General features: G+C 42.8%; 1 protein-coding gene across 1 annotated transcript; it reads left to right on the forward strand.

Annotated features, from left to right (window-relative positions):
* Nucleotides 1-5,552: 5,552 nt before the first annotated feature.
* BDNF (brain derived neurotrophic factor) lies at nt 5,553-13,602 on the forward strand (the record flags this gene model as incomplete). Its single annotated transcript, XM_084287220.1, has 2 exons — nt 5,553-5,582; nt 12,841-13,602. 2 exons carry the CDS (start codon nt 5,553-5,555, stop codon nt 13,600-13,602), a joined length of 792 nt encoding a protein of 263 aa, XP_084143346.1.
* Nucleotides 13,603-13,992: the final 390 nt, after the last annotated feature.

Genomic DNA, 13,992 nt, shown 5'->3' on the forward strand with positions numbered 1-13,992 from the left:
ATTGTTCCTTATTTAATTTGCCGGGAACTGCTTACAAGGAGAATCAATGTGCCTTTTTCATTCACCAAACTCATAATCTCATCTGCTGTTATTTCGGCTCAACTCTTGCAGACACAATATATTTTGGGGGCTCTTCATAACAACTGCTGGCTTAGGGCTGCCAGAACGCCCCATGAAGTAAGACACCCACCACAACCAAACCTCAGTGGGAACTGAGGACTTTGAGCTCGTAGAATCCTAAAAATGCAAGCCCTTGGTTGATAGTATGTACTGACTGTCTTCCCAGGTGATAGTTTTGGTAATGTTTTAAAATACTTTAAATCTGCCAGTGTCAGGTATATCAGGATAAGGGCTTAATGTCTGTTTTCTGAGGGAAATGAGTTATACTATGGGAAATGGAGGAGCTGCAGCACATGACCATTTGCCATTCAAGTCAGGAGGCAACTGCAGGCTGTTTATACGAGGCTGTATGAGGAGAGAGCCTTCATACCAAACACTGGAAAAACTACCCGTGGCTCGGCATCCAGCCTCTGCCTCTCCACTACAGGCACTGGGCTACAGTTCGGTTTGTAGTCCCTTATATACGTGTACCATAGCAGGAAGGTACTGGCAAAAGATCAAAGTAGGAGAAATTCAGCAAAGTGCCGTTGTATGCTCTTTAATAACTCGGCATGCAAAAGACCTGAAGCATGTTGCTGCAGTTAAAGCTTAATTCTGTAACAATAAGAACAGGACTCAAGTCCTTTTATATATATATATTTTTGAATCCTGTAGTATCCCTAGCACATGTTATACCTTATCTAGTGTGATCAAAACACAGCTTTCTTTAAACATAACAGCTCCTGGAGAAATGCAGTTTTGTCTAGATCAAGGAATTAGAGGTTATGATCTCTGGATTCCTTAGTCTGTTATGCCATTTACTTTCTAAGCTTGGTGCGAAGTTTAGTATCCATATGGTTTAGTTTACCTTTCTTTATGCTGGGCATGGCTCTCTGGAAGTGTTCAGTACTTGATATACTGAAATGAAAAGAAGCAAAATCTAAACTTTATTCAAGGGCTGGATTAGCAAGTAAACCAACCTCCTTGTCGTCACAGCTGTCACTGCGCTGCAGAGGTGTATGGACACTGTCGGGATGAGCGACGGGACTTGTTTTGTGGTATTTCCACATAATTGTGCCTGCTGGCTGTCTGCATTAAGACTGGGATCTTCACTTGGTATATACATTCCTTTTGAGTTGATGATCCAGTTTGAGCTGTAAATGCCAAGAGAAATATGTTGTTTGATAGAAATTTCTACTGCAAACCAGCGTGAGTCCAAGGGGAAGCAAAGCCAGTAACAAGTTCAAGCTGGCAAGGGTGCCTTAACCAGAACCCGTGCCAGGAAACTGTGGTGGAGTAAGTTTGCTGCTGAACATCGTGACTGCCCTTTATCTTTACAATGGCTTGACCCCAAACTAGAAATAAATACATCCCAAGTATTCAATTCTTGCTTTCCCAGATATAAACATAATGGTTTATGTCAATGTCATCATTTTTTGGCATCTAATGTTCTGCATTGGTGAAGAAAGGTCCATTTTATTTAACAGGAGGCAAAGAAGGATGTTTAACATCTCACTATAACAGCAGGGTACTGGTATGGTGTATGCAGGTTGCTGCCAGTGAAATGGTGCACAGAAAGGACAGGCAGGTGCTTCTTTGCAGCTAATCACAGAAATACAAATGTTGTGTAATACTTGGCCTCAAGCTCAAAAATGAGCTTTCCCCTTAAAGGTTAATGATTGACATCTGAATTCAAAGCCAAGAACAAAGATTGGAAGACTCATTTCAAGTCCTGTTCTCTTTATTTTTGTATTAATGAGTAATTTCTGCTGCCCCTAGTGCAAACTTTTTCTGCAATTTTAATTGTGAAAGAAGCAGTACTGCTAATGATGAGCGAGGATATTTTAAAAGGATAAGTCAGACAATTCCACGTACCTGCATTAAAAAAGGATCGGGTGGCAAAAACTAAGATTTAACAAGGAGTTACTTAGAGGTCAATGCCTGCAGAGGTTGACTGCCTCCAGGTCTGCGTGGAGGTGGGACATTGTGAATTCCATAATCCTCGAACATCAAGTCATATCTGTTCTTAATCAATATTGTTCAACACAGGTATTGGATTTTTTTTTTCTTGTTCTGACTCCTGTAACTGAAAATTTAAAAATCTTGTGCTTAGAAAAAACAAATCATTTCACCTGCCTTTGGCTAATGAAAGGACAGCTATGCAGTGACAGCTAGGAAATGCAATAAATACCTTCCATGTCTCCTCTAAATCAAACACTCTGGAGCAAATTCTCAGTTGCGAGGCACCACCAGACCTGTTAGCATTCAAGTCGTAGTCACTATAAAACCACTGAGGGGGAGCTGCCGATGTTCTGCATACCTTGTCATGTTCAGGCATACTGCCAAACGTGACGTGTGGTTTTGACTAGGACTGTCTGGAGCCATTTATATTTCTAACAAAAAAAAAAAGCATTTGTGGGCATAACACTGCTGGTATACTGAAATTGGGTTTTCTTTTTTCTCCCTTTGATTGTTTTGATTGGGATGGGACCTGCTTCATTCCCTGTGCAGGCCAAGCATCTTTATTATGAGCAGGCACAGCTTTGCTCATCTCCATTTTATGCAAGTTAAGGCTGACCTTTGGTTCCTGGCAAGCGGCCTGTTTTGCGTTTATAGAGCTGGTAAATACCTACTTGTGCAGCAGTAGTTTTTCATGGGAATAGGTATTTCCTGAATTTCATAGCAAATTTGTTCTGGCTAGAAGCAGCCCCTGGATGAGAGAGGAAGCTGTGCTGCTTTTCAGTTGAAGCCTCCTAGAGGTTTTAATGGTGAAGAATGTTTCTGCATTAGCACTATTTGCCTCCTCTTCTTGTTTGTTATATAATGGTTGAGCCCACAAATTAGAAGCATGAGGCTAAAAGCTGAAGAATGAAGGAAGAAACAAAAAGCCATATGGCGATAGCAGGAGGTCCTGCCACCCCACCTTAGGCTCGTGACAACATGCCCTACATTTAACCTACAGTCAGGAACTAATTAACAACACAGATGGAATTGAGCTAGCATATGTATTTCAAGTAATACCCCTAAGGTTTTAATCAGCTGCCCAGCCTCTTTCTGGGTTAGACATGTAAGTTGCCATAGAGTGGCAAAATATTTGAATGATGCATGTGGTTAAGGTAGCTTGTGGTAGTGGCTGGAGCAAGGGAGCGGGGGCTCCCATCTTCTCCAGTTCAGCAGTGGCTTGCCATGCAACCCAGGGGAACTTGTTCAGGCCTCTTTATGCTTAGTAGGAAAAGACCATTTCTGGGATGGTTCCTCTTCACCAAAGCATGGTGAGATGCAGTGCTTGCAAAGCACTCTGGAAGCTTTGATGGTCTGTTCCATAAGAAAAGTAGAAGTGGAGGCTCAGCACTGTAAGTACCAGGTCTCTCTTCTCTTGCAATATCTGTGAGGTTTTTCAACCTCTCCAGAATTGTTGATCATCTCTGATAAGGCAGCGTTGATTTTGGCTAGGATAGCAATTTTGAGGTCATCTATTGAGTTGTGCAGAGGTTTAGGAGAGGGAGAACAACTAGCTGTTTCCTGCAGAGTCATTTCATGTTTCTCTCTTTCCTCCCCCAACTCCTAGCTATTTGAGGAGAGGCTCTCCTTCCCTGCAGGGCAGTAGCATCTGCTTATGTGAAGGGACAGGTATTGAAGTTTTTATAGAGGAATGTCTAATTACTGAAATCCCATCTATGAACCTACCCTTTGGAGCTTAAGGGCTCTTACAGCGAGGACTGTACACTGGCAGTAAAACCACTTTGTTCTGTTAGGGGTGTATGTGCATGAAACAAAACACCCAAAAGCGGTGTGGAGGGAGGTTGGATTGTGTTGGCCTGGATTTTGCATACTTTTGTTTATAGGCATGTCTGGGCTATTTGTGTGCTTATGTCGGTGGGGGAAGGGAGGAGCTAGTCTGCACACCTAGGAAACTTTTTTTTCTTCCTCTTGGAAGTGTAATTATTACCAAATATGCATGTGTCCCAGAGGAATCCTGAGTGTGAGCAAGCTGTGTTACTTAAACCAGTCACAAGTTGTTCTGATAGAGCTATTAGCTATAGTGTTGGCCCCATCTGATTTTTATGACCACATAAATGCTGCGCCACCTTTGTACCACAGCTGGTACAAATCTGTGGAGAGCACTATGGATTGATGCTAGGCAGTGACTCTGGACACCACAGTCAGGTCCACTGGAATGTACTACTTCAATGAGCCCTAACAGTTCTCATGGAAATAGATGGCAGCATGACAGGAAACTATCTTTGCATCTAATGACTATATGAGAAGTCATCAGCCAGGTACATTTCATTTTTAATTGGGGGGATGGGATGGGACAACCCATGTCAGTGCGTCATGTTGACAGAAATCCATGTAATATTCCTCCTGGCAAGAGATTAGACGATTATACAGCTGGGAGAAGGCATAAGGTTGATTTAAAAAAAAAAAAAAAAAAAAAATGCAGTCTTGCGGGGTGGGGGGGGAAGGACTTTTCTTTTTCCTTATGTTCCACTACATGTTTGTACCTTTAGCAGGGTGACTACTGAAGGTCTGTGGGTCCTAACTGGCTGGGCAACTGCTGCTGAGCCGGTGAGGCTTGCCCAAGGAAGGCTGGAGGAGGAAAGCTCCTCTGGGTGGTCTCAGCTACTTGTGTGCCAGTTATAACACATGACTGTGGAAACCGTGCTGTCTGTGGAACTTGGATCCCTCTGAATCCAGTTGAAGCAGGCCCCCAGGTTTTTAAAATTGTGTTAGGGACCGAAAACCAGGTGTAGTGATTGCAGAGGTTTTTTCAACATGAAACCACGTGGTGGAGGGGGAAGGGCTAACAACTGTAATGCTTGGAAATCTGTGGTATGCTGCTTTGTCCTAGTAAAATGTCAGTGGTGAAGACATCATGTCTTTCCAAAGTGTTTTCAGTAGTTATGCTAATATATTTACATAACTTTGCAGCAACAATGTTATCTCCAAAGATAAAGCAGTTGTCACAGCAGGACACGTGCAGGGCTGGCTGCATAGTGAGATGGGTTAGACTGCTTAACCCATCCAATGGCATTGATGTCCTCAGTAAGTTAAAACTCTTCATTATTCCATTTATGTAGCTTGAGGTGGCTTTGTGAACTTAAAATAAAATCTGTTCCTGGTCTGGTTGTCCCTGTGTAACTTTGGACTCCAGAAGGTGCTCCTCTGGTACCTCAGCAGAAGCTCTCATGCCCTGTCCATGTACGCAGGGTATTTCTGTGCAGGTGCTGTGTTAACAACGGGACTCAGCATGTGTTGAGAAGTCTGCACAGGAGGGCGGGCAGCCAAAAGATGACTGATAACACTCCTGGCAAATGCAGGCATATTGTTAATACCTGTCAGGACTCTGACAACAGGCATTTCCAGTTTCTGGTTCATGCACATCACAACATACTGATCTGCTTCATTTCAAGGACTGACTATGGCTAAAAGCAAGGTATTCTCTAACAGCAATGCCACACACAGTCAGGGTCTCAGCGAAGGTAAGTATCTTGCAGCAAATGGGCACAGCCCTTGCTCTTTTCCCTTGCTCAGAGAAAGCACTGCCTGCCCAAACCAAGGGTAGCTGCTCCATCCGATGCTTACGCTTTTTAACCATTGGTTTTCCTTGTCTAAGCTTGGCTTACATTCCTGGTGAGTGCTTAATGTTCTATAGGTCCTAGGAAACTTGCCACTCGCAGCAGAGCTGATGGGTGCGTGGGATGTTTTACATGCTGTTCAATAGTTCCCGGGCACTCGTAAGATCCAAGTTTAACTGGTACAGCAGCTTCTGGGTTGTTCGCGGGCTGCTGGACACATGTCACAGTACAAAGGATCCAACTCACGCTAGTTTGCATGCAACATGCTCTGTTCTGTTCCCGCTCTCGAATGCCAATTATCCTTGACTTCAGCGGGAGCTTCATGTGTGTGCTTGGCAGAATAGCTTGGTCCTGTGATGCTTCAGCGCAGTGTTTCATACCAAAGAGCAGTGGTGAAATGGAAGACAAACCACAGATGCTGCTCTAAGGTCTGAGACTCTGCCCTAATGTTCTTCCACACGCAGGTTGAATTAAATAAAGCTCTAGTGGCTATTGAAGCGAATGATTTCGGAGAACTGTAATTACCGGCTGTCATGGAGGAACCAGACACTATCTTGGCATGGAGTAATTATTCCATGGAGCGGCTCTGTGGTTGGCTTTTTGTTTTGTTGCTTGGTGTGTTTCTCCTTAGATAACCAGTTCTATAGGTGAACTCTGCTTTCACTGAATTCATAATTGTCCTTCTGAATGAACGCAGTAGTGGCATGAATCTGTTGTGACACATACTCCAAACCAGCTTGATGCAGCTTTCGAAGCCTGAAATCCATTCAGAAGCCGGAATTCACTAATTCTGAGGTCTTAAAATTGGAAGTCGTATCTCTACTGTCCAGTATTTCTGGCATGGCAATACAAGTATCGCATATCTTACCCAATCTGCTCCTGATGAATAACAGAAGTAGGCCTGCTGGTAGCATCTTCTATCTGAAGGGGACTTCCCCATATACCTTGATTTCAACATGAAGGTTTGGCAAAAAGAAAAAAAGTTGCGGTTAAGTGAATGTTTTGATAAGCACAGTGGCATGCACGTGTGCCCTTTTGGAGTTGAGTTTACAGTAGTTGAGTTTGTTTACAGTAGTCCTCCATAAAACTCCTGTGTGGTTTGAGTGCCCCTTGCATGGGATGCTGCACAAACAGCTGGAAAAGCAGCATGTGTGTCCCTCGCTCAACAATCGATTCCCATTGTAAAAATATAAAAATAGTGCACATCTGTTCTCTTCTATGGGTGTTGTCTCTCCAAAACCTCTGATACCATCTGTGAGCTTGGCCTGCTCTTTCTCTACTTGTGCACGCTGCCAAAACCCATCCTGCTTGTTTCCTGGTATGGGCAGAATGGGTCTTAGATCTGTCCGACAGAAATCCTGCTGGGAACTCCTTGTAGTGCCGTACTTGGCCAATTGAAGTATAAGCATGCTTGTAATGATGAGACTGTCTAGTCTACGCAATAGAGCGTCTGAATTCTTTCTTAGAGCTCTGAAGCATGCGAGTCCTTTGCATGGCTGTTTGGGCATCCAGAAAGGTATGAAGAAAATCTGTAGGAAACTCTGATGCATAAGGCAGTGAAAGATCAGGGTGTAATGTTGGGGCGTTAATGTTTTGGCATTGATTTTCTTTGGGTTCTTTCCCACCTCTGTTTGATGGGAAGAAGTTATGATTTTTTTTTTTTTTTTAATATCTTGAGGGAAGAGTCCAATAAACCTCAGGGACCCCATAAACTCCTTGTAGTACTTTAAACAGATGCTCTCTAGAGCCAATGGAGGCACTGCTGGAGATGTTGTGTTCTCGGAGGCTGTACTGTGGGCAGTGTTCAGTAGCATGAGATCAAAGACAATTTTTTATGTTAAAAGTTGTTGTAGTTTACAAACTACTTTAAATTTGCTTGTAATTTGTCTTAGTCTTCAAAATGGTGTTGACTTAGTCTTTGCCATCTCTGGCATTATGGCTAAGTAGATTTTATTCCCTCAGGGTAAACCAACATGAGGGAATAAAAATGAAATGTTTTTTTTTCTTCCTGACATGAAGCACCAACTTACAAGAATACAAATTGGGTGTGGGTGTGCCTGTGTATGTATAGATGGGAGATGGGGGGGGGGCTATATTTTCTGTAATAAAAAATAATTATATAGTTTGCATAAATAGCCGTAAGGATAACCATAGTGCGTCAGACATCCAGTTATGCATGTGTTAAAGGTTAATGCTGTTTGTTCTCAGTACACTTAGTCTTTGCAAATCATGTGCTGACATGCATCCCATTTTGGTATCTGTTCACACACTCCAGTAATGATGCGTAGAGAGGAACTCATGCCTGTGCCATTCAGTAGTATTTAGTAAATTGAACTTTTGTATAAAGGTCTTAGAAAATGGCAAGGCAGAAAATGAATGTCGTCTTGCTGCTAATTTTATCTTCCACTGCACATTCCTTTCTGGAGATTAAAGCATTCTGAATCTATTCACTACTGAAAGTTATTTCAACTTTCATAGCACATATCAGGATGCAGAAAAGCAAGTTCATGTTCACAGCTGTTCCTCAGGTCTCTCTGCTGGAAATACAACCTGTTAAGCAGTTAGATTTCTGCTTAAAATCAGTAAAACTAATGAAATAAAAACAATTAACTAGTGAATTCTCATTGAATGCAAATACAGAAGTAAATAGTACAGATAGGTAATTGACTGCATATGTAAACTAGCTGTAGATAATTGACATGACCTTCATTTAATGAGCCTCCTTCCCATTAGTGGAGATGACTGCCACAATTAAGTGCCCTTATTCTAGCTGTAATTGTATGGACTTCATTGAAGTACAAACTAGGTCATGTCTTCCCGAGATCTGGTCCATGGTGGGTGACCTGTTTTCATTGCTTTGGCTTCACTGTGCTGCATTAGAGAAGGAAGAATGCTCTTACAGCCATGAGAATGGATGGCATTCAGGAAACTTGTCTCAAATGTCACTTCTGACAGAGACATCTTGTGTGACCTGAGGAAGCCTTTTAAAGCTTGGTCTCAAGAGGGCTGGCATACATGTATTTTAAATAGCATATACCTACTTTTTGCAAGGTAATAGTTGTATTCAACAACAATAGAAGTAAGATGCCCTCTCCTAGAGGAGTCTGATCCACTGACGTAGCTGGGTGGGAGGAGCAAAAAAGAGCTGCAGCCTTCACTCATCATTCCTGGGTTGTGGGGTGTAGGGATCTGAACCTCCTACAGCTGGGAGGGGAGAGGATGGATGCATGATAGGACTACAAAGTGAGGCCGCATCATCAGTGATTGGGTTGTGTTTTTTTTCCTACCTGAGTGTGGCCAAAAAGTGGCCACAGCTGTTCTGGCTTGGCTGGCATTTGATGGTATTGGTGTGGTTGTTGCCAGTTGGGTTGCTTCAGGTAAAAATACGCCGTTTCAGAGTGCTGATGAGCCTCTGGGGGAAGAAGTTTAGTCTACCTGGGCAGCATCTGCCGTGGGAGTACCCAGCAGGGCTGAGGCATCTCCAGACAGGGCCTTGCAGTAGCAGATGTGCCCAGGATGGCAAGGGGCAGTACCTTACTCAGACTGGGGAAATAGGCAAATGCAGCTTTGTCCTGTGTTCCAGCCTCTCTTCCACTTCCACATGGGGTGACTTGGTGACTGCCTCGAAACCGGAAGGGTGAAGGCAATCTGTTGGTGTGCAGGGTGTACGAGGTGCTCGGTGTAACAGGACAGCCGGCATCTGTAATATTTACTGTATAATAAAGGTTTGACAGCTGGGAAGCAGAAAGAAAAGGATGGGCAACTGCCATCCAATTTGTTTCCAGTGCCTTTTTTGGAGCCGCATGGTGGTACTAGTCCTGCCTTGCGAAGTGGGAGGTGAACCATGCACTCGTGAGGCAGTTCAAAAGCAGCTGAAAGACTGTTTCCAACCACAAAGGGAGGTTAAGTCTTACTCTGCTAGTGCGCTAGTAGACTTAGAGCAAATACTACTAAAAGTTATGACCTCTAAAACAAAGAGGCTTCCTAGGTGTTCACAGATGACTTCATCCTGTTAGCTCGGTATCATTTTGTTGCTGCCCAAAATTGACTGTATAGGACCATGTTAGAATAATTTTTTTTTTTCACAGCCTGCTTACACTGTTCAGAATAGTCAAGGACTCTCTTATGAGCAAGTAGAAGTTTTTCTATGTTCACTTGGTAGCGATACTCCATGTGTCTGTACTGCCAAAACTTAATTTGACATAATATTTTACTGATAGAAATGGGAGGGAAAGGGGTGGCTATTAGGGGGCCACATTCACTTGTGAGTAGTGGCTGTCTTAAAGTTGTGGGTTTTCAAAGCCTAACTGTATGTTTTCTTACTACCCCAAATAGTGACAGTCAGATATCATTGAATGGGACACAAATTGATCGAGCTTGACAGCGTTTTCCCTCAGAAGTAGAAGGAAACACTGAATAAGGAAGGATTAGTTGAATGTCGGATGTAGAGTAGTGTTAGATCTGGTAACCAACCAACAGTTGTTGGAGGTTGCTGAGGGTATGTCGAGGCCATGGTAAGCTCTACACCTCTCTGCTTTCCCTCTTTCTTCCTTATAAGAAAGCTGTCCATGCAAATGAAGTTTCACAGCCTCTATTCTAGTCACTTTGGATCCCATCAAGTTTATTGCTACACTAACGGCCCAAAGGTAATTGTGAGGGATGTGGCTTGTGCCAGAAATCATTGCATCTTTTGCTCACCTACTGAATTATAGTAAATATAGCAAATACTCGGCCTTCCAAGAATGAACTTAACCGATGTGCGCAGACTTCCCTTAGTTCTGTGCTTGCCTTGGTACCCTGTGTGTTGTGCCCTACCTCTTCTGTGTAGGAGGGCTCTCTAGGGCACTACGTGCTCAGACAGGATCCTGCCTCTGGAGTCCAGATATTGGCTGGGACCTTTGGGCACTACTCTAACAAAAATAATGGGAATTGGATTAGGAGCCAGAAGATCTGTTTTGTGTTCTTTGCTTTGGTGGTCACAACACGTGATACGGGGTTTGGTTTTTGTCTTTTTTTTTTCTTTTATATGAAAGATATGAAAGAATTCTTGAAGAGGGAGCATATGATGTTCCACTGGCTCTGTCCTGGTATGCTAGGGGAACCACCCCTTCTTCCTCTGTCTTGTCTCTCTGTGTTTGATAAAGGAAGACTGATAGCCTTCTTCCTTGTGTGTAAATCATGTCTAGTGTGTTTCTTCCCTTCAAGGAAGAAATCTGATATTGCTCTCTAAAATGTTTTTTAAAATCCTAGGATGAAAAATCTGCTAAATATTAATGTTCTGCACAGTTAGAGCAAACACTGTGTTTCTGTGAGTCACAGATGTCAGGTTTGTTTAATCTTAATAAATCTATGCCACAGTAACACTTAAACAGGAAGAGATGGAGGGAAGAAAGTGGAGTTGGACTGGGGTGGAGATGACTCTTAGCTGCAGTCGTGTTCAGTGGTGGGGAGGGGAGGGGCACAGACACAAAACCAAACACTTCACGCGCTCCCCAACACTTCATTAAGTAGACTTAGAGATGTACATTTTGGCCACTGCCTCTCTAGTACATATTTCATTTTTTTGTATGGTTTGATAGATTGCCTTTCCACATCGGAGTCCTAAGAGTACTAGTTTCCCACAGCATATTTGCATGAGATGAAGTAAGGCTTTTTACATAGCACCCTGTTGGCAAACAGAAATAGCTTTTACTCCAGTGAGTGCTGCCAAGTATGAGGTACTTCCGAATGAACTTCAAAAGCTTTGAAACAAGCATTAGCTGCTGCTTCAAAAATGTGAACAATGCCATTGCTTTCTAGCAAGCAGGACAGATGAGAGCCGGGATCGGAAGGAGGAGAAATAACAACTGGGCATGATAGATGCTGTAGTAGCACTTGGGATCAGACAGAAAGCATAGCTGTCTGTCACAGCAGGGTTTGGGATGTTCCTGTTTTAATAGTACCTTAAGGATGTACTCCATACTTCAGGGGGAAACAATCTCTACCCTGAGGAATGTATGATCGCTAGACACTCAGCGAAGCATTGGCGAAGGAGCAGTCATACAAGCCCAAACTGTTTGGAGTGTTGGTACGAAGGAGTTTGCTCAGGCTGGTGAAAAGTTTTCTTACCAGCACTCACTCATGGTGCTGTCCCTCTGTGCTCAAGTCAAGTGTACCTATAAGCATCAAGACACAGCCCATAACATGCTCCAGAACTGGGAGCGGAATGGGGGAAATAAAGAAGAGCTGCTGTGTTAAATAGGGCAAGCAGGGCTGCTGCCTGGTTATGCTCCTGGTTGGTTGTGTTGTGTGTTTTTGTTTTTTTTTTGTTTTTTTGTATGTAGCCATGGGTTTAAATAGAAACTTTGCCTGCTTGAGAATAGGTGGTGAGTGGCTCTGGGAAAATACGGTACTGTGGTTCTGGTGCTGTTGTTTCAGTATAGCTCCTTATCAGCTCTGTAATCCAGTAAGCCCTTTCCATGGCATTCACATGATGTGAGCAATCTTTCCAGCTCAAATTTAGTACGGCTGCAAGCATGCTGTCCTGCACCTTTTTCTTGTTCTATATTTGTGCATACATACCTTCTACTTTTAGATGAGGAATTGACCTGCTGAGACCCCAGAGGTGTACAGATTTTCCTGTGTTTTGAAGATTGCATATAAAATACAAATGCAATTTATCCTGGTCGTGTTCAGTTTCTTGTGAATTTAACTATTTTTGGCATGGAGAGATCTTTAAAATCAAATATTTGCATTTGTTCTTTAAATGGAAGTCATACCTTTGACACTCATGAAGCTGCCTTTTACTGCTCAAATGTTGCATTGCTAAATAGCAGTTCTGCTTCTGTTATTATTTGAAATAGGTGCAATCAGTCAACAAATAAAAGGTCCATATAGTATCTAATCTAATGCTTACCACAGAAGGACATTGGCACATAAGATCTGACTCACCGTAACAAATGTTGCCCAAGTTTTGGCATGTGATTTATCTGAAAATCTAAATCAAAGAAACACCTTGGTACAAGACTATGCTTTATCACTGATAATGAGTTGCAGCTGCATATGCAGCAGATCTCTGCAGAAAATGCATAATGTCTCATGACAACCCAGATGAATCTTCCTTACTTGGTCCTTTGTAAGTTTAATACTTTTTTTTTTGTTTGTTTGTTCTTGTCCTTAACAGTTCCACCAAGTGAGAAGAGTGATGACCATCCTTTTCCTTACTATGGTTATCTCATACTTCAGTTGCATGAAAGCTGCCCCGATGAAAGAAGCTAGTGTAAGAGGACAAGGCAGCTTGGCTTACCCAGGTCTTCGGACCCACGGGACTCTTGAGAGCCTAAACGGGCCCAATGCAGGTTCAAGAGGACTGACATCGCTGGCGGACACTTTTGAACATGTGATAGAGGAGCTGCTAGATGAAGATCAGGACATCCAGCCCAGCGAGGAAAACAAGGATGCAGACTTGTACACATCCCGGGTCATGCTGAGCAGTCAAGTGCCTTTGGAACCCCCGCTGCTCTTCCTGCTCGAGGAGTACAAAAACTACTTGGATGCTGCAAACATGTCCATGAGAGTCCGGCGTCACTCCGACCCAGCTCGCCGTGGGGAACTGAGCGTGTGTGACAGTACGAGCGAGTGGGTGACGGCGGCAGAGAAAAAGACTGCAGTGGACATGTCTGGTGCGACTGTCACAGTCCTTGAAAAAGTCCCAGTACCCAAAGGCCAACTGAAGCAATATTTCTATGAGACCAAATGCAACCCCAAGGGGTACACAAAGGAGGGCTGCAGGGGCATAGACAAGAGGCACTGGAACTCCCAGTGCCGAACTACCCAGTCTTACGTGAGAGCTCTCACCATGGATAACAAGAAGAGAGTTGGCTGGCGGTTTATAAGAATAGACACTTCGTGTGTATGTACATTAACCATTAAAAGGGGAAGATAGTGGATTTGTGTTGTATAGATTATATTGAGACAAAATTATCTATTTGTATATATACATAACAGGGTAAATTATTCAGTAAAAAAAAATAATTTTATGGACTGCATGTATAACTGAAGTTTATACAGTACAGTGGTTCCACAACCTATTTATTGAACATATCCATGACCTGAAAGGGAACAAAAGTCATTTGCGCACAACTTAAAAAAAACAACAAAAAAAAAAAAGCAAACTAAAAAGTCTGCATTACATTCCTCGATAACATTGTGGTTTGTCGCCGTTGCCAAGAATTGAAAGTATAAAAAGTTTAAAAAAAAAAAAATAAAAAATAAAATTGCATGCTGCTTCAATTGTGAATTGATGATACTGTCCTCTTTCAGAAAAAAAATGAAC

The sequence above is a fragment of the Netta rufina genome (assembly GCF_964035555.1).
Source record: "Netta rufina genome assembly, chromosome: 5".
Taxonomy (NCBI): Eukaryota; Metazoa; Chordata; class Aves; order Anseriformes; family Anatidae; genus Netta; species Netta rufina.